This window comes from Geotrypetes seraphini, chromosome 18, assembly GCF_902459505.1.
Source record: "Geotrypetes seraphini chromosome 18, aGeoSer1.1, whole genome shotgun sequence".
NCBI classification, from domain to species: domain Eukaryota; kingdom Metazoa; phylum Chordata; class Amphibia; order Gymnophiona; family Dermophiidae; genus Geotrypetes; species Geotrypetes seraphini.
The window spans coordinates 40,098,017-40,122,923 of record NC_047101.1 but is presented as its reverse complement, the minus strand read 5'-3'; the positions used below and the strand labels follow the sequence as shown (position 1 = coordinate 40,122,923).

The following is a 24,907-nucleotide window of genomic DNA, read 5'->3' as shown; positions in this document are numbered from 1 at the left end:
TTGCAGAAGTCAGGCAATTATGACATTTGAAATGTCCCCCTAATGTCAAGCTGTCGTGCATCTGAAGGGATCAATTGCTCTTTGAAATTATTTTGTCTGGTAAATGCAATTCTAAAATGAACATCTTGAAACGAGGGGTGCATTGTCATTATATTCCAGTGTGTGCACAAGGTTTTCACAACCCTATTGATCTTTGGAGAATATTGTAAGATGCATGTGACCAAATTGTCATCTCAAGACTCAACTCTAGAGGAAAGTAACAACTCCCTTTTCAGGTGTTTAGCATGTTTATAAGCCACGAGGATACCGCCTGTTCCATAACCGAGAGCCTAAAAGCTTACTCTGTGTGTGTTCGGACACTTCGGAACAGATTCTCCTAAATTTGAAGAACTGGGATATAGGTGAACTATGTTTCAGAGGCAGGGGATAGTTACTAGTAAACTCTAGAAAGGTGTTGCCAGTCTTTGAATAGGCTTTGGAGTTCCTTGTGGAGTTTTCTTTCATTGCATTCTTTGCACTTTGTGTGAAAGTGTAATAGTGTATTTATTGTGTAATTTCACCATACTGTAGTTGTTGGGTAACTGTTACCGACAGGTCTGCCTGTTTGGTTTGGGTTTTTTTCATTTTTTTTCAATGGCACAGATATTTTGTATATGTTATACAAGAAAAATATCTGTCACATTAAAAAAATGAAAGGCTCCCACCGCTGATGATGGCCCTCCCCAATGACCCCTGGCAGACACAGCACCCCTGAGCCACAGCCCTGTTTGGTGTAGCCCGACTTTACTATAGGAAGAGGCGGTCAGAGCATTCCGCGAGTGATTTTTCTTCACCCACTGGCGCTCCAGTTGCCCTCTCCTGCCTCCCCTGCCTTTAAAATTTGCAAGGGTTCCTGGAACGGAACCCCCGTGAATAATGGGGGAGTACGGTATATCAAAGAAAGAGAACCAAGTATTTAAATCCAGGAAAGCTTTGGACAGGCATGTGGGATCTCTTAGAGCAGTGATTCTCAACCCTGTCATGGGGACCCCCCAACCAGTCGGATTTTCAAGATATCCCTAATCAATATGCACGAGAGAGATTTGCATACAGGTCACTTCCATTATATGCAAATCTCTCTCATGCATATTGATTAGGGATATCTTGAAACCCCGACTGGCTGGGGTGTCTCCAGGACAAAGTTGAGAGCCACTGTCCTAGAGCAATGTTTCCCAAGTTGGTCCTGGAGTATCCTTTTGAGAGTCAGGTTTTCAGGATATCCACAATGAGTATGCATGAACTTGATTTGCATGCATTACCTCCATTATAAGCAAATTTCTTTCATACATATTTATTGTGGATATCCTGGAAACCTGGCTGGCAAGGGAGATACTCTTAGATAGTTGAAAATGTGGATCAGCAGATTGGATGGGCCATGTGGACTTTATCTGCCATCATTGTCTATATTTCTGTGTAAAGTTCTGGGATAAAAGTGGTTCATACTTGGGAATTTTTGAATGGTATCTATATAACCATAACTATATAATGACTCTACCTATTGTGGTGGTTTGGGATAACATTTGCATATGTTTGAGCTTCCTTGTATCTTCGTTGAGTCTTATTTCTGATCTACAGCAAAGAAAGACCTGGGTGGTAATGATGAAAAAAAACCTGCACAGAAGAAAAAGGTGAAGGAACTGAAGGTGCTAGATTCGAAGACAGCTCAAAATCTCTGTGAGTATCAGTCATTAATAAAGAGTAACTACTGCTATAACTTATTTTACTATCTTAAGAGCTGATGGAAGGTTTACTGAATGGAATGAATAAATAAGCCTCACTAACTGTATTTTTTAAATCCTTCACACTACATAATTTTACTTTTCCCCATCCTCCAAGCTATCTACTACTGTCATGTTTTTGACAGAGGAGGGAATAGTCTGTGTTCTGAAGTTCTTTTTTTTTTTAAATTCTTTATTCATTTTCAAACTTACAATAAGTGTGATAAAATGTCCAAACAAATTAACAATATCTATATCACTTAATAATCATCAATGGTAACAGTGATAAATACTTAACTCCCACCTTCCCCCCCCTTCTCTATCAAATAATCCAATCACATTTGTTTGATCCTTTTCATTCTGTTCAAGATTAGACAAATAGAGCCAAAACTAGATTATACTGCTATCAGTCTATTTCTTTTATAAAATGCATCAACCACCATATTTTTAGAAATTCAGGCTAAACTAAACTAATTTAATAATAAAATTAGTTTAGATTTATACAATTTTCTAATTGGCATGCATTCCAAAAGTTTAATCAATTTATTTACACATATTGGGCTGGAGTAAGCTTTGACGGAGACTTCAGCAGTTGGAACCCAAGCACAGAACCGGGTAGAGCTTTGAATTCTTGCCCAGAAATAGCTAAGAAGAAAAAAAATTATTTAAAAATTAAATTGAATCAGGTTGGGCAGACTGGATGGACCATTCGGGTCTTTATCTGCCGTCATCTAGTATGTTACTAATAATAATCATTTCTATAGCGCGACTAGACTACTATTGGGTTCACAAGTGGGGGTTTTTGTACCAGGGTCAGTGGAGGGTTAAGTGACTTGCTCAAGATCAAAAGGAGCTGCCGTGGGAAACGAACCCAGTATACTGGGATCAAAGCCTGGTGCTCTAACCATTAGGCTACTCCTCTACTCAAGAAGTTTATACAGTTTATCCTAGAAAGGTTTATACAGCATTTTGTAGGAATAATAATATACACAGATCTACATTTAAAATAGGGATGGGCATTTATCATTTTAATGCGATTAATTTGTTAAAGTTTTAATGCTGTAGTTTTAATCCTTCAGTCCAGCATCTTCCTTCACATCCTTCACATTTACCTTAATAGACCTCACTCTTCAGAGGGTTGCTGGAAGCGGCAGCAATTTCCACAGGCTGCCTGCTGCTGACTCAAAAGCCTTAACATAAGAACATAAGCAGTGCCTCTGCTGGGTCAGACCAGAGGTCCATCATGCCCATCGGGTCCAGGACCTGTATAGTAATCCTCTATCTATACCCTTCTATCCCCTTTTCCTTCAGGAAATTATCTAATCTCTTCTTGAAACCCAAAACCTTACTCTGTCCTATCACACCCTCTGGAAGTGCATTCTAGGTGTCCACCACCCTCTGGGTAAAGAAGAACTTCCTAGCATTGGTTCTGAATCTGTCCTCTCTTAACTTTTCCAAATGCCCTCTCGTTCTTGTAGTTTTCGAACGTTTGAAGAATCTGTCCCTCTCCACTTTCTCTATTCCCTTCATGATCTTGTAGGTCTCTATCATCATCATCATAATAATAATAATAACTTTATTTCTTCTATACCTCCATAATCTTATGACTTCTAGGCGGTTCACAGTGAAGAGAGCTGGACAGTCAGCGAATTACAGAATACAAATGGCGAGGATGATACAGTGAATTACAGATTACAATCAGTAAAATACAATACAGTTAGTACAGTACACGTTATGTCCCCTCTAAGTCTCCGCTTTTCTAGGGAAAAGAGCCCCAGTTTCTCTAATCTTTCAGCATAAGAAAGATTTTCCATACCTTTTATCAATCGTGTCGCTCTTTTCTGAACCCTCTCGAGTATCACCATATCCTTCTTAAGGTACAGCGACCAATATTGGATGCAGTACTCCAGATGCGGGCGCATCATTGCCCGATACAACAGCAGGATAACTTCTTTCGTTCTGGTTGTAATACCTTTCTTGATAGTACCTAGTATCCTATTCGCCTTCTTAGAGGCCCCAATGCCTTGCCTCTGCTATGTCCTTCCTCCCCCCCCACACTCCAACCCAACTTCCTATTTTTCCTTGGTGGATTGTGGCAGAGGCAAGGCATTGGGGTCATTTGCAAGTAGAACATGGGGATCGCTGTCAGCAACCCTAAGAGAAGCAAAGGTCTGTTAAGGTAAGCACAGTGGGAGGAGGGAGAGAGATGCAGACTGCAGGATGGGCAGGGGAGATAGCTAATAGTATTTCCTGTCTTTGAATACATAAGTGTCTAATTCAAATTGTTTAATCAGGTACATGCAGTGCTGAATAGGGATTTCATGTACTAGGAGCTGAATATTCAGTGTGAGGTGCTGTACAAATCTCTGGCAATTTCCTGACCCTATCTTTTCCCGAGTGGCCCAAGGAGTTTTTTGCTGGCTTGAAAACTGCTCCCTTTGAGAAGCACCATCAGCATGACTCAGCCAGCAGAGCTCATGTCTTATGTGCTGCATTGTAGCCCATTCTCACCCAGAAAAAATAGGAATAAAATACACTGTTTTTGTGAATCTAAATTGTTTTATATTTGTTGCCTGTCTTTGAATACCTGAAACTATAGAGAATGACATTGGGACATATTTGCTCCCATCCCTGCGGGAATCCAATTCCCCCGTCCCATTCCTACAAGATCTGCCTTAACTGCATAAGCCTCAAATGCTTATGATTTTAAAGTGTTCAAGGTTTGTGCAGATGAGGACAGAGCTTTCAGGAATAGAGCAGGGATGGGAAATGGAGTTCCCGCAGGGATGGGGACAAATTTGTCCCTGTGTCATTCTCAACCTGGGAGTCTGATTTAAACTGTTTATGCAGTGCTGCATAGGGCTTTTATTTGACAAAGAAACAAAATCCAACAAGTCTGCAGTAAGGGCACGGTGAATCAAAAACAAAAGAGAAGATAACTGCAGACAACTGTACAAGATGCAGGCAGTGTTTATTTACAATAAACAATTTGTTGCGCACAAGTTAACCACCTTAATCAGGTAAAGGGAACCGACATGGTCCTTGTTTCGATCAACACGTCTTCATCAGGGGTCCATGAGACGGTAGTAAAATATATATCGCAACAATTTTGCCTGATCAGTATTCCACGTTGTTTGGTGAGGTGTCACTGCTAAGGAAATTGTGATTGAAGGAAGGAAGGAAGGTGCATGCCATGATTAAACATGATTAATCATGCAATTAAAAATTTTAATCAATGTCCACCTCTAATTTAAAAGCAACAGAAAGTCCATTAACACTGCCACTTTTTACCAGCCAAATTTTTCATCAACATGCTTCAGGGATAGGGATTTGGAAAGAGGTACAATAGTTGTTGAATTTGAGAGTATTATAAGAACATAAGCAGTGCCTCTGCTGGGTCAGACCAGGGATCCATCATGCCCAGCAGTCCGCTCATGCGGCGGCCCCTCAGGTCCAGAACCTGTATAGTAATCCTCTATTTATACCCTTCTATCCCCTTTTCCTTCAGGAAAATATCTAATCCCTTCTTGAACCCCAATACCGTACTCTGTCTTATCACACCCTCCAGAAGCGCATTCCAGATGTCCACCATTCTTTGGGTGAAGAAGAACTTCCTAGCATTGGTTCTGAATCTGTCCCCTCTCAGTTTTTCCGAATTCCCTCTCGTTCTTATAGTTTTTGAAAGTTTGAAGAATCTGTCCCTCTACACTTTCTCTATGCCCTTCATGATCTTATAAATCTCTATCATGTCCCCTCTAAGTCTCCGCTTTTCTAGGGAAAAGAGCCCCAGTTTCTCTAATCTTTCAGTATATGAAAGGTTTCCCATACCTTTTATCAATCGTGTCACTCTTTTCTGAACCCTCTCGAGTATCGCCATATCCTTCTTAAGGTACGGCGACCAATATTGGACGCAGTACTCCAGATGCGGGTGCACCATCGCCCGATACAACGGCAGGATAACTTCTTTCGTTCTGGTTTTAATACCTTTCTTGATAGTACACAGCATTCTGTTCGCCTTCTTAGAGGCTGCTGCATGTCCAGAAGACACAGTGTTTCCCCAAAAATAAGACAGTGTTTTATATTAATTTTAGGCCCAAAAAATGCACTAGGCCTTATTTTCGGGGTATGTACATGATCATCTCTCCCTTCCTCTCCTTCATCCCAATTCTTCTAATATCCTTTCTCTCCCCCACATGTGCAGCATCTTTCCTTTCCTCCCAACCATCCCTCGTGCAGCAGGACCCTTGCCCAACATCTATCCCTCCCATCCCTTGTGCAGCAGGACCTTGCCCAGCGTCTATCCTTTCCTCCTTCTCATCCCTTGTACAAAAGAACCCTTGAGCAAGCACCCCTGAGCACCTGCACCTGCCGCGCAACCGAACCCCCATCCTTCCCTCTCTCCCATCAGAACCCCACTGACCGTGAGCCCTACATACCTCCCTAAGTAGCGTCGAGCTGACAGCACTCTAAACAGGCTGCTTCGGCCCTGTCCGACCATGAATTCACTCTGCCGCGTTACTGATCAGTAATTCACTTATGTATTTAAAGACAGGAAATGCTATTAGCTATCTCCCCTGCCCATCCTGCAGCCTGTTGGAATTGCTGCCGCTGCCAGCAACCCATGAGGTCAGCGGGGTTCTGATGGGAGGGAGGGAAAGGATGGTGATTCGGCTGCGTGACAGGTGCTCGTAGGGGGGTGCTCGCTCAAGGGTTCTGCTGCACAAGGGATGGGAGAGAGGGAAAGGAAACTTCTGGTGAATTCCGGGACTAGGGCTTATATTAAGACCTACCTTGAAAATCCTGCTAGGGCTTATTTTCGGGAAAACATGATACTGCCATATCTCTCAGATTAAGAATATGCCATCATTTGAGTTAGCCTGAATTCATTTTCCTCTACTAATAAAATTTGCAGACAAGAAAGTGACATCTTTTTCAAGAGAAATCAATTAAACCAAGAAACATCAAGTTGTCATTTTAAAGCTTCTGGTTTTAAAAAGTAGTCTTTAATGGATGGCAAGTAAAATGATGAGAAGACATCTTGTACATTAAGCCTAAATTGAGATGAATATAGGAATATGTTCATCCTATTTTCTGCTTAATAAAAATTGCTTAAAAAAAAAAAAAGAATGTTAGCTTTCTTTTCGTCCATATCAGACTATCTCAGATCCAGTGGGTTGTGTATGTCAACCAGTGGATTCAGATAGAGAAAGAAAATAGCCCTTTATGATTTGCCCTTTAAGGATATCATGCAGCCAAAGAATGTTCAGTATCTTTATCTGCCTTTAAGCTGATGGTGGACAGACTGTGTAGCTTCTCCTTGGTGATTATTAACAGTAGTGCAGGGGGGTCTTAATGGACAGTTTATGCTTTCATCAATATGCTGAAAGCTTGTCTAGAGCCAGGGAAAATTTTATCTTCACACACTTAATTTTACTTATTGGGAAGCTCTCTTTTTTGGAGTCTCCTGGATTGCCTTAGTTAATCGTTCCAAATACTAAAGACTCCAGTCTCATTAGGCATGTTATGGCAGCTCTCTTGTATTTTCTGGCAAGCTAAAAAAAAATAATAGTAAGAGAGAGATCAAGATGGCGACTGAGTGAGTCGCGTTTTTCTAAAGGCTCCTGCACTTTGTCAGCAAATCTTTATATTTTTCTATTCGAGTTTTACCTGCATGCTGGATGATGCCGAAGCGCAGGGGTAAGCAGAGGAGTGGACTTCCTGCCTCCTCTTCTACTTCTCTGACGTGACAGACAGCAATTACAATTTTTGCTGTTCCAGTTGGAGCGGGCGCCTCTGCTGACCGAGGTGGGTTGACCTCGGTCCTGGAGGGCAATGTATCGCTGAGCCCTTTGAGGCCTGTAGTTCCTCTGTATCCCGGGATGATGTCGGGGACGCCTACAGCTGTACAGGAAGCGCCGGAGTTGATGTCTCTATCGACGCTGCAGATCTCACCCCTGACCCCGGATGGAAGTTTCATCCTGCCGATTCCTCTGCGATCGGCTTCAGTGGCTGGAGGACTTGTAAATCAGAAGGATGTAAATCAGAATGACTCTGTGGAGGCGAACCCGGTGGTGGAGTCTCCTGTAATCTCTCTCCCTGCTCCCCTGACTAGACCAACGGTGATAGACATGGAAGCTATCTGGAGTGCATTGGAAAATTTACATAAGGTATGCTTCCAGTTTATTTCCTCAGTACTAAACAGTAATGCTCAATTTAAGACTTTTGAAGAGAAATTTCAACAACAATCTGTTAGAATGGACAAAGTTGAAAAATTGGTGGCAGAATTGAAAGTTTCTACTAATTTGCAATTGAAAGATAAAATTTTACTTACTAGGAAAATTGAGAATACAAATAGAAATTTGAACTTGAGACTTTTGAATTTTCCTGTCTCTAAATTTCAGTCTCCTAGGGATTTATTTCATTCATTTCTAACTTCAGTTTTGAAATATCCAGAAAATAATGTGCCATCTTTATAAAAGTTATATTACCTGAATCTTCTTAAAGAGAATAAAGAAAAAGGGGACGAACAACCAGGAGATTTGGATCTCACAGGTATGTTGGAGACATCTGAAGTTGAAACTATGATTAGAGCTACTTTATTGGTAACTTTTGTTTTTCTCCAAGATAAAGAAGCAATTCTTCATCTATTCTATAGGACTGATATTGTTGAATTTCATGGATTCAAAATTTCAATTTTTCCTGATGTATCAAAGTGGACACAAGCTAGGCGTAAGAAATTCCTGGCTTATCGTCAATCTGTTTTGAATTTAGGAGCAACCTTTCAGTTACGTTTTCCCTGTAAATGTTGCATTACATATCAAACTAACAGATATATTTTTATGAACCTGATCAGTTGCAATTTTTCCATGAAGGTAAATTCCAGAGAGTTCCATGGAAATAGCTGATCAGGCCAATAATTGATTTCAACTATGCTCTGTAATTTGGTTTAAATTAGAATAATTTCTTAAAATCCAACTTCCCTTGGAAGTGATTGATTTCCTCTCTCTTCTATGTGGACTTTAGTAATAGTCACTAGTTTGGTATAAAGTGTTACTTATTTCCTTTTTAAATTGTAATATTTCCTTTCAAGTGATGTTCATTCAACTTGTATAAGAATATAAATAAACTAGTTTTTAAACCCGTTACATTAACGGGTGCTAGAATAGATGTCTGTCTTTCTTTCTTTCTCCCTCCCGCTGTCTTTCGTTCTGTCTGTCTCTCTCCCTGGCCCTGTGTCTTTATTCCTTTCTTTCTGTCTCCCTCCCTCCCACTGTCTTTCTTTCTATCTGTCTTTCTCCCTGCCCCCTATGCAGCATCAGCATTTCTCTCCCCCAAATTCCGACTGGATGGATCCACATGAGAGATCTGACAGTTATTTCACTTCATTTCAGACGGTCAAATTTTGTCTGAATATTTGCCTTGAACCGGGTCTTCAGATACTTGAAGTCGGGGTGCAGGGGGGGGAGGGACTTGTAGTGCTGTTGATGGCTTTCGGGCCAAGTTGCCGGCACCGGACCTCTTACAACTGATATCCAGTGGGGCCCCAGTGGGCGCGTCTATTTCAGCTTCTTGTCCTTTCTGTGAATGAAAGATGAATGCTGCAGCACCTCCTTTCCGCCTGCTGAGCTCTTAGTAGGCCGCCCAGCCTTGAACAAAGCGTGCCTCACTTCACCGGAAAACTCCGGTGGTAGCTTTGGCCTTGCCCTCCTCCCGCTTTTATTTTTTCTGCCTTTTTCGTTGCCCCCTCGGACTTCAACTGGACAACAGTAGAGACTATAACGGGATCAGGGCCGGCACGGAAAAAAAAAAAGAAAACATTCCCCACCTATATCACCAACTGCCTCGCGCATGCGCACTCCTGCCAGCCATGGACCTACAGATCACGGATCACGCAGGTAAGAGTGCGCATGCGCGCTTAGGCCCTGATTCTCCAAAAGTGTGTCCCGATTTTAGGCAGCTGTAGGCGTCCTACAGCTGTCTAATCAGCCAATCGGGATGCACGTTTAAAAAAAAAAAAATGCTCCCCAGGCAGGCCGCCTATATTGAAGGCGATGCCCGCAAGACACCTAGGCCCTGATTCTGCATAGGACGCCCGGGAGAGGCGTCCTATTCAGAATCGGCCTACACTAAAACCCCAATTCGCTGGTTAGAGAATCGGATTAGATTAGACGCAGCCGCTATACTTATCGCGGCAAGGGATCTCTCTGCCGCTATAAGTATAGCGGGCTGCGGCCTGTCCGATCGGATGCACCCCCGACACTACCGACCGCCCCCCCCCCCCCCACGACACTACCAACCGACCCCCCCCCCCGACATTACCGATCTCCCTCCCACCCCGACACTACCGATCGCTGGCAGGAGGGTGCCCAATCCCTCCTGCCCGAAGACGCACCCCCCCCCCCCGGCGCTAACAACCCCCAAACCTCCAAACTAATCTGTTCTTCAGGCCAGACTGTTCTTGCCCATCCAGCCGGTAGGCCAGCCTCGTCGAAATGAGGCGGGTTCGCCCCTTCCCGGCCCATCCCGCCGAAGCCTAAGGCCTGATTGGCCCAGGCTCTAGAAGCCTGGACCAATCAGGCCTTAGGCATAGCGGGTCCACCCATCCCCACTTAATCTAAGGTCTGATTGGCCACCTACCTTGATTGGTCTATCTTGGAGACGGTGAACAACCTGTCCTTATCTACTAAGTCTATTCCCTTCAGTACCTTGAATGTTTCAATCATGTCCCCTCTCAATGTCCTCTGTTCGAGGGAGAAAAGGCCCAGTTTCTCTTATCTTTCACTCCTCCAGCCTCATAACCATTTTAGTCGCTCTTCTCTGGACCCTTTCGAGTAGTACCGTGTCCTTCTTCATGTACGGTGACCATTGCTTGACACAGTACTCCAGGTGAGGGCGCACCATGGCCTGGTACAGCAGCATGATAACCTTCTCAAATCTGTTTGTGATCCCCTTCTTTATCATTCCTAGAATTCTGTTCGCCCTTTATGCCGCTGCTGCGCATTGCGCGGACAGCTTCAACGACTTGTTGATCAGAACTCCCAAGTCTCTTTCCTGGGAGGTCTCTCCAAGTACCACCATGGACATCCTGTATTTGTGCATGAGATTTTTGTTACCGACATGCATCACTTTACACTTATCCACATTGAACCTCATTTGCCATGTCGATGCCCATTTCTCCAGCTTGATTATGTCATGTTGCAGATCTTCACAATCCCCCTGCGTCTTCACTACTCTGAATAACTGTATCGTCCGCAAATTTAATCACTTCATTCGTTGTACCAATGTCCAGATCGTTTATAAAGATGTTGAAGAGCATGGGTCCAAGCACCGAGCCCTGCGGCACCCCACTGGTGACGCTCTTCCAGTCCGAGTATTGTCCATTTACCCCCACTCTCTGTTTCCTCTGCTGCAGCCAGTTTTTAATCCATGTGAGTATTTCACCCTCGATTTCATGGTTCGCAATTTTCCTAAGTAGTTGTTCATGTGGAACCTTGTTGAACGCCTTCTGAAAATCCAAATATACAATGTCGACCCAATAATTGTGGACTAATAATTGAGCAATGAAAAATATATTTTTGTTTAGTTTGTAATTGCCTCTTGTAATTATTTAAATGTTATTGCTTATAAGGAATGATTTTTGTGTATCATATAGTGTTAAACTGCAATAGAGAAAAAATTATTAAAAAAAAAAGAAACACATAATATAAACTAATAAAATCACATCAAGCAAATATATTAAACATCTCTATCATATCTCCCCTCTCCTGCCTTTCCTCCAAAGTATACAGTATGCAGCTAACCTCTTGTTTCTTATTTTCTCAGTTACTACTTTTGAGAACCAAAGTGGCCTTCTTTTCCTCTTACTTTTACTAACTTGCCTCACAAAAAGTTTTGTCGTTCTTACAATTACTCCTTTCAGTTTTGCCCACTGCATTTCCACTCCTTCCATACGTTCCCATTCAGACAATAATTCCTTGACGTAATCCTTCATCCGAGCAGTTAGTTTTTTTTTTAAGTCTAGAACCTTTGCTTTTGAATGAGCCCCCTCTATACCCATCCTAATATTAAACCGTACCATACAGTGATCACCATTCTTTGTCTCCACCACCTTAGTTTCAGCAGCTGGTTGTTTGGCTCTCCTGCAACAGCAGGATGTACATTATAGCTGCAGTAGTCTTCTTTACCATAGCTGCAACAATTTCAGGGAGTGCTGGGTGACTGATCTGCAACAATCATCTATATAGCACAAATGCAGCAGTCAGCTGCATCAGGCCGCCATTTTGCACAGTGGCTGCGGCACCCATCTCTATGGCAAGATACCCTGTATGGTACATGTGTGGTAGCCACCTATATGATGTGTCTACAGTACCCAGCTCTGTTGCATACCTACCTGTATGGTGCAGCTTCGACAACCAGCTATGTGTGGCAACTGTGGTTCTTGATGTATGGCACACCCACTTGCATGATGCATCTTAATGCACAACTACAGCAGTCACATGCAGCACTTATCTGTCTCTGTTGCCTTTAGGGAATAGAATGACCCAGCTATCTGTATAATACAGCTTTCCAAATAGCTATAGTGCACACCCATACCAGCAGGTTGCACGCTTCCACAGCAGAATTGGTGACACGCACTAGTCAGATATTTAATCCAACCACACTTATTACCTGTGTTGTACAAGCTGTACAGATCTGATATCTGTGTGACTCCATTGATTATTTGTTTGGTAAACCTGTCTCTGTTGTTCAGAAGCATCAACCAGCAACATCGTATACTTGTGCTTGGGGGTCTCTGATGTATTGGTACCTTGAGTTCGTCTGAGTTTTATCACCCTCTCCTTTTTCTTTCCTAACATTTTCCCTGAATTTCAAAGGGCTGTATTCATTTTTAGGGATCTACTAGGTTCCTTTTCTGTAGCAGTGTGTATTTCTCCCAGATGCTGTATTACTATGATGGCACTCTGGTTAATATTGTTTGCAATTTCTAGCCTTATATATGCTTCTTTTCTATCTATGATCTTAGTTATAACATTTTGACCATTATGTTTGAGTAGGGCACTCTTGGTTTTCATTCAGCTACCAGCTTTTGTGTTCAGTCCAGGGGTTAATTCCTTCTTTGTATTGCCTATCCTTCCTTTCCTGCTTTAAGGATGGAATTTGTAACTGCTTACTGGCAATGTTTTTTTCTAATTATGGGAGTCTTTTATTAACATTCAAATTTTGGCATTTTCTCTTTTCCCCACAGTTTTCTTCAGGAGTGGAGAGATTCTGTTTTCATTGTTCTTAGGCTGTGCCTTTAGGATACCTGTTGGGATCTGTGTATTTTGGGGCATTGCACCTTGTTTTCCAGTAATTTAATATCTCTTTTTGCTCATTTTCTTCATGGACCTTTGGTTTCTACTTGTATCTCAATGGGATTAGTATACTATGGAATTTTTCAAGAAATTCCAGGTTTCACCTTTTCTTGCTTTCTTATTTCAATCTTCTCCTAGTCCTGCCCTTTTTGGGTGTTGCTTTGATACACCCCACTGATTCTGGACTGGTCTGGATGAAAAGGAAGGAAAAAAATTATATCTTCATTGATAGTTCTCTTTTTTAGGCTTATCAGACCAATTCAGAAACCCACCCTAATTTGATTTTATTTCCCCTATGGGGGTATCTTTTCTTGTTCCTCCTTTTTTCTTGCAGATTTCATGTGTCATTTATTATTGCCTTTCCATTTTAACCGTTGGTTTGTTCATGAGCAATACTGCTTGACTATTCTATGGCTGCATGATACCCTTAAAGGATGAATCAGAAAGAACTACTTTTTCTGTCTACATCCACTAGTTGACCTACACAACCCACTGGTTCAAGACTGGTTTGATTGAACTAAAGGAAAGAAAATTATCAAGTAAGACACAATTTTTCTATCTATTTCTTTCTTAGCTTCAGTTAGAAGTAAAAGAAGCATTTGTGACTAGTATTCTTGATAGTTCATATTTATTTATGGAGAGTTTTGTTCCCCTTACAGCTATTTTCCTGGGCTCTTTTCGTATGCCATACCAAGAGATTAAAAATGTGATATTAGAAGTGAATGAGACAGTGTTGACAGAATCATTAGTGCAGGTAAGTGAATATTGATTGAAGACAAATACAAACATAGAAAACTGAAGGTAGATAAATACCATATGACCTATCTAGTTTGCCAAACATGCCATTCACTATCCCCACGTCTCTCTTAGAATCCAGCATACTTGTCCCAAGCTGTCTTGAATTCAGATACACTCTTTGTCTCTACCACCTCCACCAGGAGGCTGTTTCAAGTATTCACTAACCCTTTCCATGAAAAGGTGTTTTCTGAGGTTTTGAATCTATCCCTTTCACCTTCATCTATGCCACATCATTACAGAGCTTCATTTCAATTAAAAGAGGTTTGCCCTATGCCATGTAGATATTTAATTTCAAATTTGTTTTATTGAAGTACTGGGACATACATAGCAAATGCATAACAGAATAACATAGTATGTATATCTTGTCTAATATTTACAGAGTTTCAACCCTGGATCCCCCTCCCCCCCCCTCATATTGATCTAGCAGCAAGCCTTCTGCTGACAGAGGAATCATACAATGTAGCAACCTTGTCAAATATCGTATCATGGCAGTCCAAAAATAACGGCCTGCTGGACATGTCCAGAACGCATCAAAAAAGGTACTGGAGTTAGTGGAACATTTGATACAGGTGGAGGAGGCAGCATAACCCAATTTAAACATTCAATCCTGGGTGAAATATGCCCTAAACAAGATCTGGTACTGGCACGTGCACATATCAGCACTAACTGAAAGCTCGGGAATCCTACGTATTAATTGTACAAGATCCACTGGTACTCGGGGTGACCAAGTCCATTCCCTACTGCTATTGTAAGGCCTCCCGTTTCTCCCCAGAATATAACAGCTGATGGTCTGAATGCAATTGAGAAACCGTAAAACCATCCTCACCGTACTTCTCCACAAAAGCTTGAAGGTGTCTCTCCAAGGGAAAAATTAGACCCCGCACATCCAATGAGGCCAAAAAGTCATCCATTTACAGATTGCACCATTGTCTCAGAGCTGCCCAAATCTGTATGGTTCCCTCTGGGTGCAAGACCACTGTCCCGAGCCTTGTGTATGTTGTGCCACATTACAGAAATGATCACTGAAGAAATGTCGAGTTAAACAGGAAAAAATCTACTCTTATACATAAAGCCTATCTAACACGACCAGTTCCTTCCCAAGCTCCACCTACCACACTGTCTACTCCTATCAAATCTAAAATGTTCTAATTACCCAACATGTATTACCTTAATTTCTTGACAATTCTTATGTATCTTGTAACTTCATGGCAATTCTTATGTAATCCGCCTTGAACCGCAAGGTAATAACGGAATAGAAATCACTAATGTAATGTAATGTCACTGAGGTCTTCTGATGGGTTTTTATTGGAAGTTCCCTAATTCAAAACAATCAGGCTGGAAACTATAGTAAATCTATATTTAAAGTGAATAGCCTCAAATTCTGGCATGCGCTTGCATAAACTGACAAAGTACAGTGGTGCCTCACACAACGAACTTAATCCGTTCCAGGAGCAAGTTTGTTATGTGAAACGTTCGTTGTGTGAAACGCGTTTTCCCATAACAATACATGTTAAAAAAAATAATTCGTTCTGTAGCATAAAATATGCTAAGATGACATAAAAAAAGATAAATTTTTGGTTATTATTTTTATTTAGATACATCTAAAAACATAATTGTTTTTTAAAACAACACACATTTTTTAAATTTAAAGACAGACTAAGTAGAGTCTAATTTTACAGTGAGAGGGCAGAGTCTCAGCGGCAAAAACTGGGACTTAACTGTTCATTTTTTATTTTTTTTTCTACCGTGTTTCCCCGATGATAAGGCAGGGCCATCAAATAAGACAGCCCCCCTTTTTAGAAAAAAATGTAAAATAAGGCACCCCCCCGCAAATAAGCCACCCACCGATACCTGCGCTTACCCGAATCGGGTGGTACGGTGGGTGACTCCGTGTAGTCCCTGGCACCCCCGACACGATCGGGGCAAGAGGGAGCTCAAGCCCTCTTGCCCCCCCGACTCCCCGACACGATCGGGGCAAGAGGGAGCTCAAGCCCTCTTGCCCCCCCCGACTCCCCGACACGATCGGGGCAAGAGGGAGCTCAAGCCCTCTTGCCCCCCCGACTCCCCGACACGATCGGGGCAAAAGGGAGCCCAAGCCCTCTTGCCCCGCCGATTCCCCAACTCCCCGACAATATCGGGCCAGGAGGGAGCCCAAGTCCTCCTGGCCACGGCGACCCCCTAACCCCACCCTGCACTACATTACGGGCAGGAGGGATCCCAGGCCCTCCTGCCCTCGACGCAAACCCCCCCTCCCCCCAACGACCGCCCCCCCCCAAGAACCTCCGACCGACCCCCAGCCGACCCGTGACCCCCCTGGCCGACCCCACGACACCCCCAACCCCCTTCCCCGTACCTTTCTGTAGTTGGCCGGACAGACGGGAGCCAAACCCGCCTGTCCGGCAGGCAGCCATCGACGGAATGAGGCCGGATTGGCCCATCCGTCCCAAAGCTCCGCCTACTGGTGGGGCCTAAGGCGCCTGGGCCAATCAGAATAGGCCCGGGAGCCTTAGGTCCCTCCTGGGGGCAGGGCCTGAGGCACATGGTCGGGTTGGGCCCATGTGCCTCAGGCCCCGCCCCCAGGAGGGACCTAAGGCTCCCGGGCCTATTCTGATTGGCCCAGGCGCCTTAGGCCCCACCAGTAGGCGGAGCTTTGGGACGGATGGGCCAATCCGGCCTCATTCCGTCGATGGCTGCCTGCCGGACAGGCGGGTTTGGCTCCCGTCTGTCCGGCCAACTACAGAAAGGTACGGGGAAGGGGGTTGGGGGTGTCGTGGGGGTCGGCCAGGGGGGTCGCGGGTCGGCTGGGGGGGCGGTCGGAGGTTCTTGGGGGGGGCGGTCGTTGGGGGGAGGGGGGGTTTGCGTCGAGGGCAGGAGGGCCTGGGATCCCTCCTGCCCGTAATGTAGTGCAGGGTGGGGTTAGGGGGTCGCCGTGGCCAGGAGGACTTGGGCTCCCTCCTGGCCCGATATTGTCGGGGAGTTGGGGAATCGGCGGGGCAAGAGGGCTTGGGCTCCCTTTTGCCCCGATCGTGTCGGGGAATCGGCGGGGCAAGAGGGCTTGGGCTCCCTTTTGCCCCGATCGTGTCGGGGAGTCGGGGGGGCAAGAGGGCTTGAGCTCCCGCTTGCCCCGATCGTGTCGGGGAGTCGGGGGGGCAAGAGGGCTTGAGCTCCCTCTTGCCCCGATCGTGTCGGGGAGTCGGGGGGGCAAGAGGGCTTGAGCTCCCTCTTGCCCCGATCGTGTCGGGGAGTCGGGGGGGGCAAGAGGGCTTGAGCTCCCTCTTGCCCCGATCGTGTCGGGGAGTCGGGGGGGCAAGAGGGAACCAGGCGGAGAGAGGGCAGTTAAGCGCAGTGCCTGCGCGGAAGGATGCAGCTCGGGCGACTTCGTTGTGTGAAACGAAGTTCGTTGTACGGATCAAGACATAAAGTTCGTTGTGCGCAGCGTTCGCTGTGCGAGGCGTCCGTTATGCGAGGCACCACTGTATACTGCTTTTAAGAAGGAATTAAAAACTATATTATTTTAACAAACTTATGGAACAGGATAATGAAAAATGAATTTTATAGCAAACCATTTGCTGATTGGTAGTTGTGCTCTATTTTAATATTGGGCAAAAACAGGAGGATCGCTTCCACAAGACAACACCGTGCAGACAAACAGTAGAGATACCAAGATAACTAGGGTGCTATTTTTCAAAACTCTACTTTTATTGATTCAAGAGCTCAAAATGTGTTTTGGCCAATCTGGCCTGCCTCAGGAGCCTTATTCAAGTCAATATGTCTTTTTTCTGAAAAATGTCACAATTTAAAACATCATCCAAGTGATACTATGATGCTTTAAGATATACGCATCTGCTGACAAGCAATAGTTAAGCTGCCGGTCATTCACCGCAGTTAAGAATTTATGCTATTGGAGCGTGTGACGTCAGAAACAAACCCCTCTGTATATCAGCTGCATGCTCTCTGATAAGTGCATCATGATAGTCAAAGGCAACCTGTGAACTACTGTCTGGGAAAGGTAAACTTGGGTTTCAGTGGGTTATATTGTAGTTCTCTTTTTTTAGCTCAGCAAAATTAGTTAGGCAATAGTGTAGCCTTTAGAGTCTCTGTTAGGGTTTATTACAAAATAGTGTTCTAGGTTGCATTTCAGGGCATAATATTAGATTAGGGCACAAATAGCTGTTGATGAAAGGCTCTGGTGTTAATTTAATTCCCTCTCGCCCACCCCAAGGCAGAGCTTTTTGATTTTTAGGATCTTCAGCCAACCAGGAACAGGGCATTGCTTTGGAAGGATTTTTCTGCCCTTTCTTTATTCTTCCAGGTGTAAGTACTTCTGCACCACAGTATGGCTGGGAAACATCGTATCTCCAAAGCTGCTGATTAGGTTACAACTTCAGTCTCTGTGCAGATAGAAAATGTTACCCAGGTAGAGGGAGTGGTTCCGTGTGCAAGCCGTCTTCAGCTTGAATCTCTCATGAAGGAAGTAAAGGAACTGAGAGAGGAGGTGACAAGACTGAAAAGCATCTGTTAGAATGAGAGGTACATCGATGAAATGGTTCATGAAACGTCAAAAGATTTCTAGCAGTGGGGGAAAAAGGCTGTGCTGAGGGAAGACAACTGGACTATGGAACATTGCAAGACTGGTACTGTGACCCCCGCCCTTGACCTGAAGAATCATTATGCTATCCTGGAAGTAGATGAGATGAGAGCATCCCAAGGAGAGGAAGAACCAAAGCTTGAAATCCCAAAAATTGCTGGATCTGTGATCACTAGGAGGCGTAAGGTAGTGGTAGTTGGCGATTCCCTTCTGAGGGATACAGAAGCTTCAATCTGCAGACCAGATATGATGTCACGAGAGGTATGCTGTCTGCCTGGTGCCAAAATCCAAGATGTTACAGATAGCTTTCCGAGACTCATCAAGCCTGATGACAATTATACAATTCTGCTAATCCACGTTGGCACTAACGATATTGCCAGATACCCCTGCAAACGTATCAAAAGTGAATTTGTGGCTCTGGGAGAGCAGGTGAAACAGATAGGTGCGCAGGTGGTATTCTTGTCCATCCTCTCTGTCGAGGGTAAAGGCCAGGGCAGAGAAGCTCACATCCTGGAGATGAATGTGTGGTTACGTGGATGGTGTTGAGAACATTTTGGCTACCCGGACCATGGGTTGATTTTCCAAGAGCTGCTTAGTAGAGATGGTGTGCATCTATCAAAGAAGGGAAGAAGTGTCTTTGGCAGCAGACTAGCTAATCTGAAGAGGGCTTTAAACTAGAAGTGATGGGGCAGGGTGATCAAAGCCCCCAGATGTGAGTATAAGCCTTCAGGCAAGTAAATCACTGAATACCTCTACCTGGATTGGAAAAGGAGGCAATGTATGGAAAGCAGTATATACTAATGCTTGAAGTATGGGAAACAAGATTCTGGATCTAGAAGCTGTGATGGAAGAAGATGAGTTGGATATAGTAACGACCACGGAGATAGAGTTGACGGAGAACCATGACTGGGATGTAGTTATACCGGCTATAATCTGTTCAGGAAAGAAAAGGTAGGAAGAAAAGGAGGGGGAATAGCGTTATATTTTAAAGATCACATTAAAGCCAGGATCTGCAGGGCAAGGAAGAGGCACTGCGGATCAATTTGGAAAAAGGGAATGGTGAATATATTTACATTGGTGTGATATACAGGCCTCCTTCACAGACGGAAGAAGTGGACAGAGATTTAATAGTAGACATTCAGAATAGATCTTAAAAAAGGGGAAGTTTTACTAATTGGTGATTTTTACATGCAGGATGTTAATTAGGGTATCTCTATTGTGGGGCCTTCTAGAAGTAGGGAGATCCTGGATTCACTACAAGGAGAACTATTCCATTAGTTGGTAATGGAACCCATGCGGGAAGGGGTCAAACTGGAGTTAGGGGTCTAAACTAAACAAAAATTTTATCAAGCTGCGGTAGGGGTTTAAAGCGCGTAATGCCACGCGTTAAACCGCCTGCCATGCTAGCAACTAACGCCTGCATTGAGCAGGTGTTAGTTTTTTAGCCGGCCGCAGAGGTTAGCGCATGATGAAATGTCCGACGCGCTAACCCCACTAGCGCGGCTTGATAAAAGGACCCCTTAATGTTTACAAACGGGGAAAGTGTTGCTGTTGTTGATTGTTGTTATGCATTTTATATTCACCAATTGTATGTATTTTTCCCTTGAGAACTCAAAGTCCGATATCTGCAAACAACAATAAACTTTTGTTAATATTGACAGGGGTCGCCATTCAGCAAATTACTCAAAACTGGAAAGATTACACTAAGTTAAATTACACTTTTTGGTGGAACTCAATTTGTCATATTTACAAAATGGAAAAAGTGATGGCATTACAACAGGGGTATATTCATAAATTTAATAAAATCTGGGGACCATTGACTAAGTTCTCTAATGATCAGATATCATAGCACATGGATAGAGTATTTAGGGGGGCTAGGGAGGGTAAACTTTGGCAAGGATTTTCTGATATAAATTCTGATAAAAGGGATTTCTTTAATTTACATTATAAGAGTAATTGTTTGTAATTTCAAGTGTTTATTAAAACTGTATGTATTACATATATTTCACTTGATGTAAGAAATAAAAAAGAATAAAGATCTTTAAAAAAAAAAAAATTTTTCCCTTGTTGTGAACCGCTTTGAACTTTTGGTATAGTGGTATACAAAAAATAAAGTATTATTATTATTATGTCTCAGACATTATTTCTAGTCACCTCCACCCTGTGACTATCTTTCCATAGCACCTCATATTGTTCTGCTTTTAGCACTTCTCTTAGGACATTTCCCCATGATCTGCTTAGATGTTTTCATCAGAGATGACTTTTTATAGAATTCCTGTCCACTCCCTGTGACTATCTCTTCATAGCATATTATGTTCTGTTTTTTTGTGAGCAGCACTTCTGTAAGCTGCTACAAGGAGATTTCATCAACAACTGTTCTTGATGTTATCAACAGTCACTGAGGCAGAGATGAAGTTTTATAAATTCCATCTTGTCCTTGGCCTGTTTTCCTTACTAGGCCTTCTCTCTTAGCCCCCTGTATGTCAGGGTCTCTGCTGATGGATCTTCTCTCACTTCCCTAAGTTCCTTCAGCACCCTCGAATGTACCTTATCTGACCTCATCGCTTTGTCTACCTTTAATTTAGCTAGCTCCTCACGAACATAACCCTCTGAAAATCGATCAGGGTCTGCCTATTCATGTTTGTTTTCTGCGGTCCTGCTCCCAACACTTCAGCTGTGTACACAGAACAGAAATATTTGTTAAGCAATTCAGCCTTTTCTTTATCAGCTTCTACATATTTCTCCCCTTCACTTTTGAGTCTCACAATGTCACTTTTGCACTTTTTCCTATCACTGATATATCTAAAAAATGCCTTGTCTCCCCATTTTACCATGTCGGTTATTTTGTTCGTCAATCTGTATCTTTGCTTTCCTTACTACTCGACCATCCTCTATTAATTTTTCCAGATATTTTTGCCTACTTTCCTCTTTCTGTGATCTTTTGTTGTTTATGAAAGCTAACCTCTTTTTTGCCTTTGGTGACTTGGTTTCTAAGTATAGGGTAGGAGGAGTGAGTCTGTGATAGTAAAGAGTGAGAGACTTGGAAGTAAGAGATTTAATTAGTGGAGATTTTCTTTAGTCAGAAACAGATGGAGATCTGATGAGTAATGCATGGTGGTATAAATGTAAAGTGAGCCAATGTGTAAGAGGGCCTAGGTCAGAGCAGGATTTGCTTGTGTAGACTATCTGTTAAGGTCTTTGCTGATAGTGTCCAAATGCTTGGGAGACTGCAAGCCCACAGGATGTTACTAGCATTTGGAAGGTGAGAGATGAGGGGGTCTCAGGGCTTTAGAGGAAATTTTGTTTGTTCTAGAAAGGTATGTGTGTCCATTTTTCCTTATCGTGCAAACTGCATTGATGAGGAGTAGAATTATCAGGAAAGGGATGGAAAACAAAGATGAAAATATTATATATGGTAAGGCCACACCTCGAATACTTTGTGTAGTTCTAGTCGCCATATCTCAAAAAAGATATAGTGGAATTAGAAAAGGTACAGAGAAGAGTGACAAAAATGATAAAAGGGATGAGGCGATTTCCCTATGAGGAAAGGCTAAAGCAGCTAGGTTTTTTCTGCTTGGAGAAGAGACGGCTCATGGGGATATGATGATAGAGGTCTATAAAATGAGTAGTGTGGAAAGGGTAGATGTGAATCACTTGTTCACTCTTTCCAAAAATACTAGGAGGCATGCGATGAAGCTACCATAAAAAATATTTCTTCACACAATGTGTAATTAAACTCTGGAATTCATTTCCAGAAAAAGTGGTGAAATCGGTTAGCTTATAGGGGTTTAAAAAAGGTTTGGATAATTTCCTTAAAGAGAAGTCCATATGCCGTTATTGAGATGGCTTGGGGAAACCCATTGCTTATTCCTAGGATAAGCAGCATAAAATCTGTTTTACTTCTTGGGATCTAGCTAGGTTCTTGGGACCTCGGTTGGCCACTGTTGAAAACAGGATGCTGGGCTTGATGGACCTTCGGTCTGTCCCAGTATGGCAATTCTTATGTTTGAGAAATTGAGTGAAATTGGATTATCAGGAGGTATTTTGGACTGGTTCTGGAAATTTTTAGCTAATAGGAAATATTTTGTCAGGAAAGATGGTTTCATGTACATGGCAAACACCTTATGGGGTCCTTAAAGGGATCACCAATTCTGTTCAGCATTTTCATGTGTTTTCCTTGGTTTTATGTTTTTTGGACAAGGCTGCTTATCTTTATTCTTATGCTGATGACATCTTTGTGCTGTGGTTGCTTCTTGCCAAGATCCGTCCTCCCTCTCCCAAACACACACCTTTTTTACATTTGCGCATTTTAAATCACCAGTTGAGTTTCTCTATGATGATATTTTTGTTCCTCTCATTCATCCCTAACACAGTTTGTTTAAAAAAAAAGTGGCTTTGACACTATTAATCCTTCACAATTTTTCTTCATCGTCCATGCCAGCTGTCATTTTCCTTAATGAGCGACTAACTGGGATAATCTGTAACTGGGGAATCAGTTAAACAAAGTGTAGAGAAAAAGACTCGGATATACCTGCACCGTCCCATTACCAAAGTAATATAAGGGTAGGGGCAAAAAATACCATCATGTGTCAGAAAAATTTTGACAAGCTGTGGACATTGAAAAACTATATTATGAGCGTCTGAGTCAAGATAAATTTGCTTTTTTTGCTCCCCTTGCTTAATTAATTCCTGCCTGGAAGTGGGGTTTAGATCTGCTTCTGGTGTATCGGGCTGTGTGGAGTTTTTTCTTGGCGCATGATATTTTTTGCCCCTACCCTTATATTACTTTGGTAATAGAAAGATGCAGGTATATCTGAGTATTTTTTCTCCACACTTTATTTAACTGATTCCCCAATTACAGATTATCCCAGTTAGTTGCTCATTTTCTTGTGTGATATATATGAATTTGACTCCTTTTTTGAGTGTTTTATGGGGAAACAATTTTCTTAGTTTTTAAGCATGGATGTGTTTTGTCTTATTTCACATATACTTTTTTTACTGTTTATATTTTACATATGTTTACGTAACTTATGTTTATTCCTTAGGTACATCTGAGGTATTAGGTACCATACAAAGTGTGTCTATTAATCTAGGTCTGTCAAGTTCATGGCATTCTCTTTTTATACTTAGCACTTGAGCCTATTAATTGGGTCACTCAACGCATTAAGATTGGCTCTTTTTGATCAAAGCTCCATGCACTTCATAGAATTTTTCTTACAGTATCACATTCCATGTACTTTTGGATAGAGGACTCCTCACAGCATTCTCAGCCACATAATTTCAAACACTCTTTGGATAGAATACTCCTTACAGTATCACAATTTGTTTAACCAGTTTTTATTGAGAAACCAATAAACCAGAACAAATCAGCCAAAGAAAACAGCACATATTAAAAAAATATACATTAAAAGACATATTAATGGCAAGAATACAAACAGCAGTAGTAGGAACATCAGTGACAAAAACGTTTTCCTTTTTATTCCCCCTCCCCCCCAACCAGTCAACAAACAGTAGATCAAGAACTCCAATATCCCAGACCCTGTATTCTTATAGATCCTGGCGATCAAACAAACCCCCCTCCCATGAAACCCTCCCCCAAAGTAGTCTAACCCCCCCCCAACCAGAATGAGGTTTATAGAATGTCCAAACCATACAGCTATAGAGAGATTTATAAATTTACTGTAGTTAGCACACTACTTTGAGCCCTAGCGGGGAGATCCAATATATAAGGCTCCCATATGGAACAAAATTTCCGTTTCCGTTTGTAGGTGAAAGAGGCATCACGAGCTTACCACATCAGCAACTGATAAATGGATCCCTTCCATTGCTGCAACATACATTTTTTTTCCCCACAATACAAGCTTTTTGTATGAATAAGCATTGGCCCCCCATAAGCAAAGAGCGGCGAGAAATAAAACCAAATAAGACAACTAAAGGATGTGGGGACATATCAACCCGCTCAAAAACATAAATATGTCTTGCCAGAAATTCCAAATGCAGCTACAGCCCCAAAATGCGAGGGTATTCCGTTGCGATGCACATTTAAGACAAATATCAGGCTGAATCCCTCCCATATGATACAATTGAGCTTGAGAAACATAGGCCCATAACACTACCCAATAATGACATCCTGAATTATTTGAGGAAAAGTGCGTAAGGTAGTGAGAAGAATCGTATGGGAAATGGGAATATGTAATTCCTCTGACCAAGCCACCAGAATGGAAGTATAGTTTTTGGCTGGCAGCAACTGCAGAAGAAAAACATGTAGACTAGAAATAGATAGTGGAAGCTTAGTGGTGGGCAAAAAGAACCCTACTAATTTAGTAGCTGTACCGATGGTACAATTAGTGTGAAGCATCGAGCGAACATAGCTTGAAGTTGATAATATGCAAACCAATCACTTGTTCTTA

General features: G+C 42.7%; 1 protein-coding gene across 2 annotated transcripts in view; it reads left to right on the top strand.

Moving 5' to 3' along the window:
- The window catches only part of DIAPH1 (diaphanous related formin 1), a 393,428-nt gene that overhangs the window by 267,163 nt on the left and 101,358 nt on the right, over positions 1 to 24,907 (top strand). For both annotated transcript variants that reach the window (XM_033926973.1, XM_033926972.1), the window contains 2 exons: positions 1,615 to 1,713; positions 13,771 to 13,865. In XM_033926973.1, the coding sequence (XP_033782864.1) occupies positions 1,615 to 1,713; positions 13,771 to 13,865 (194 nt within the window). The remainder of the gene's footprint in view (positions 1 to 1,614; positions 1,714 to 13,770; positions 13,866 to 24,907) is intronic.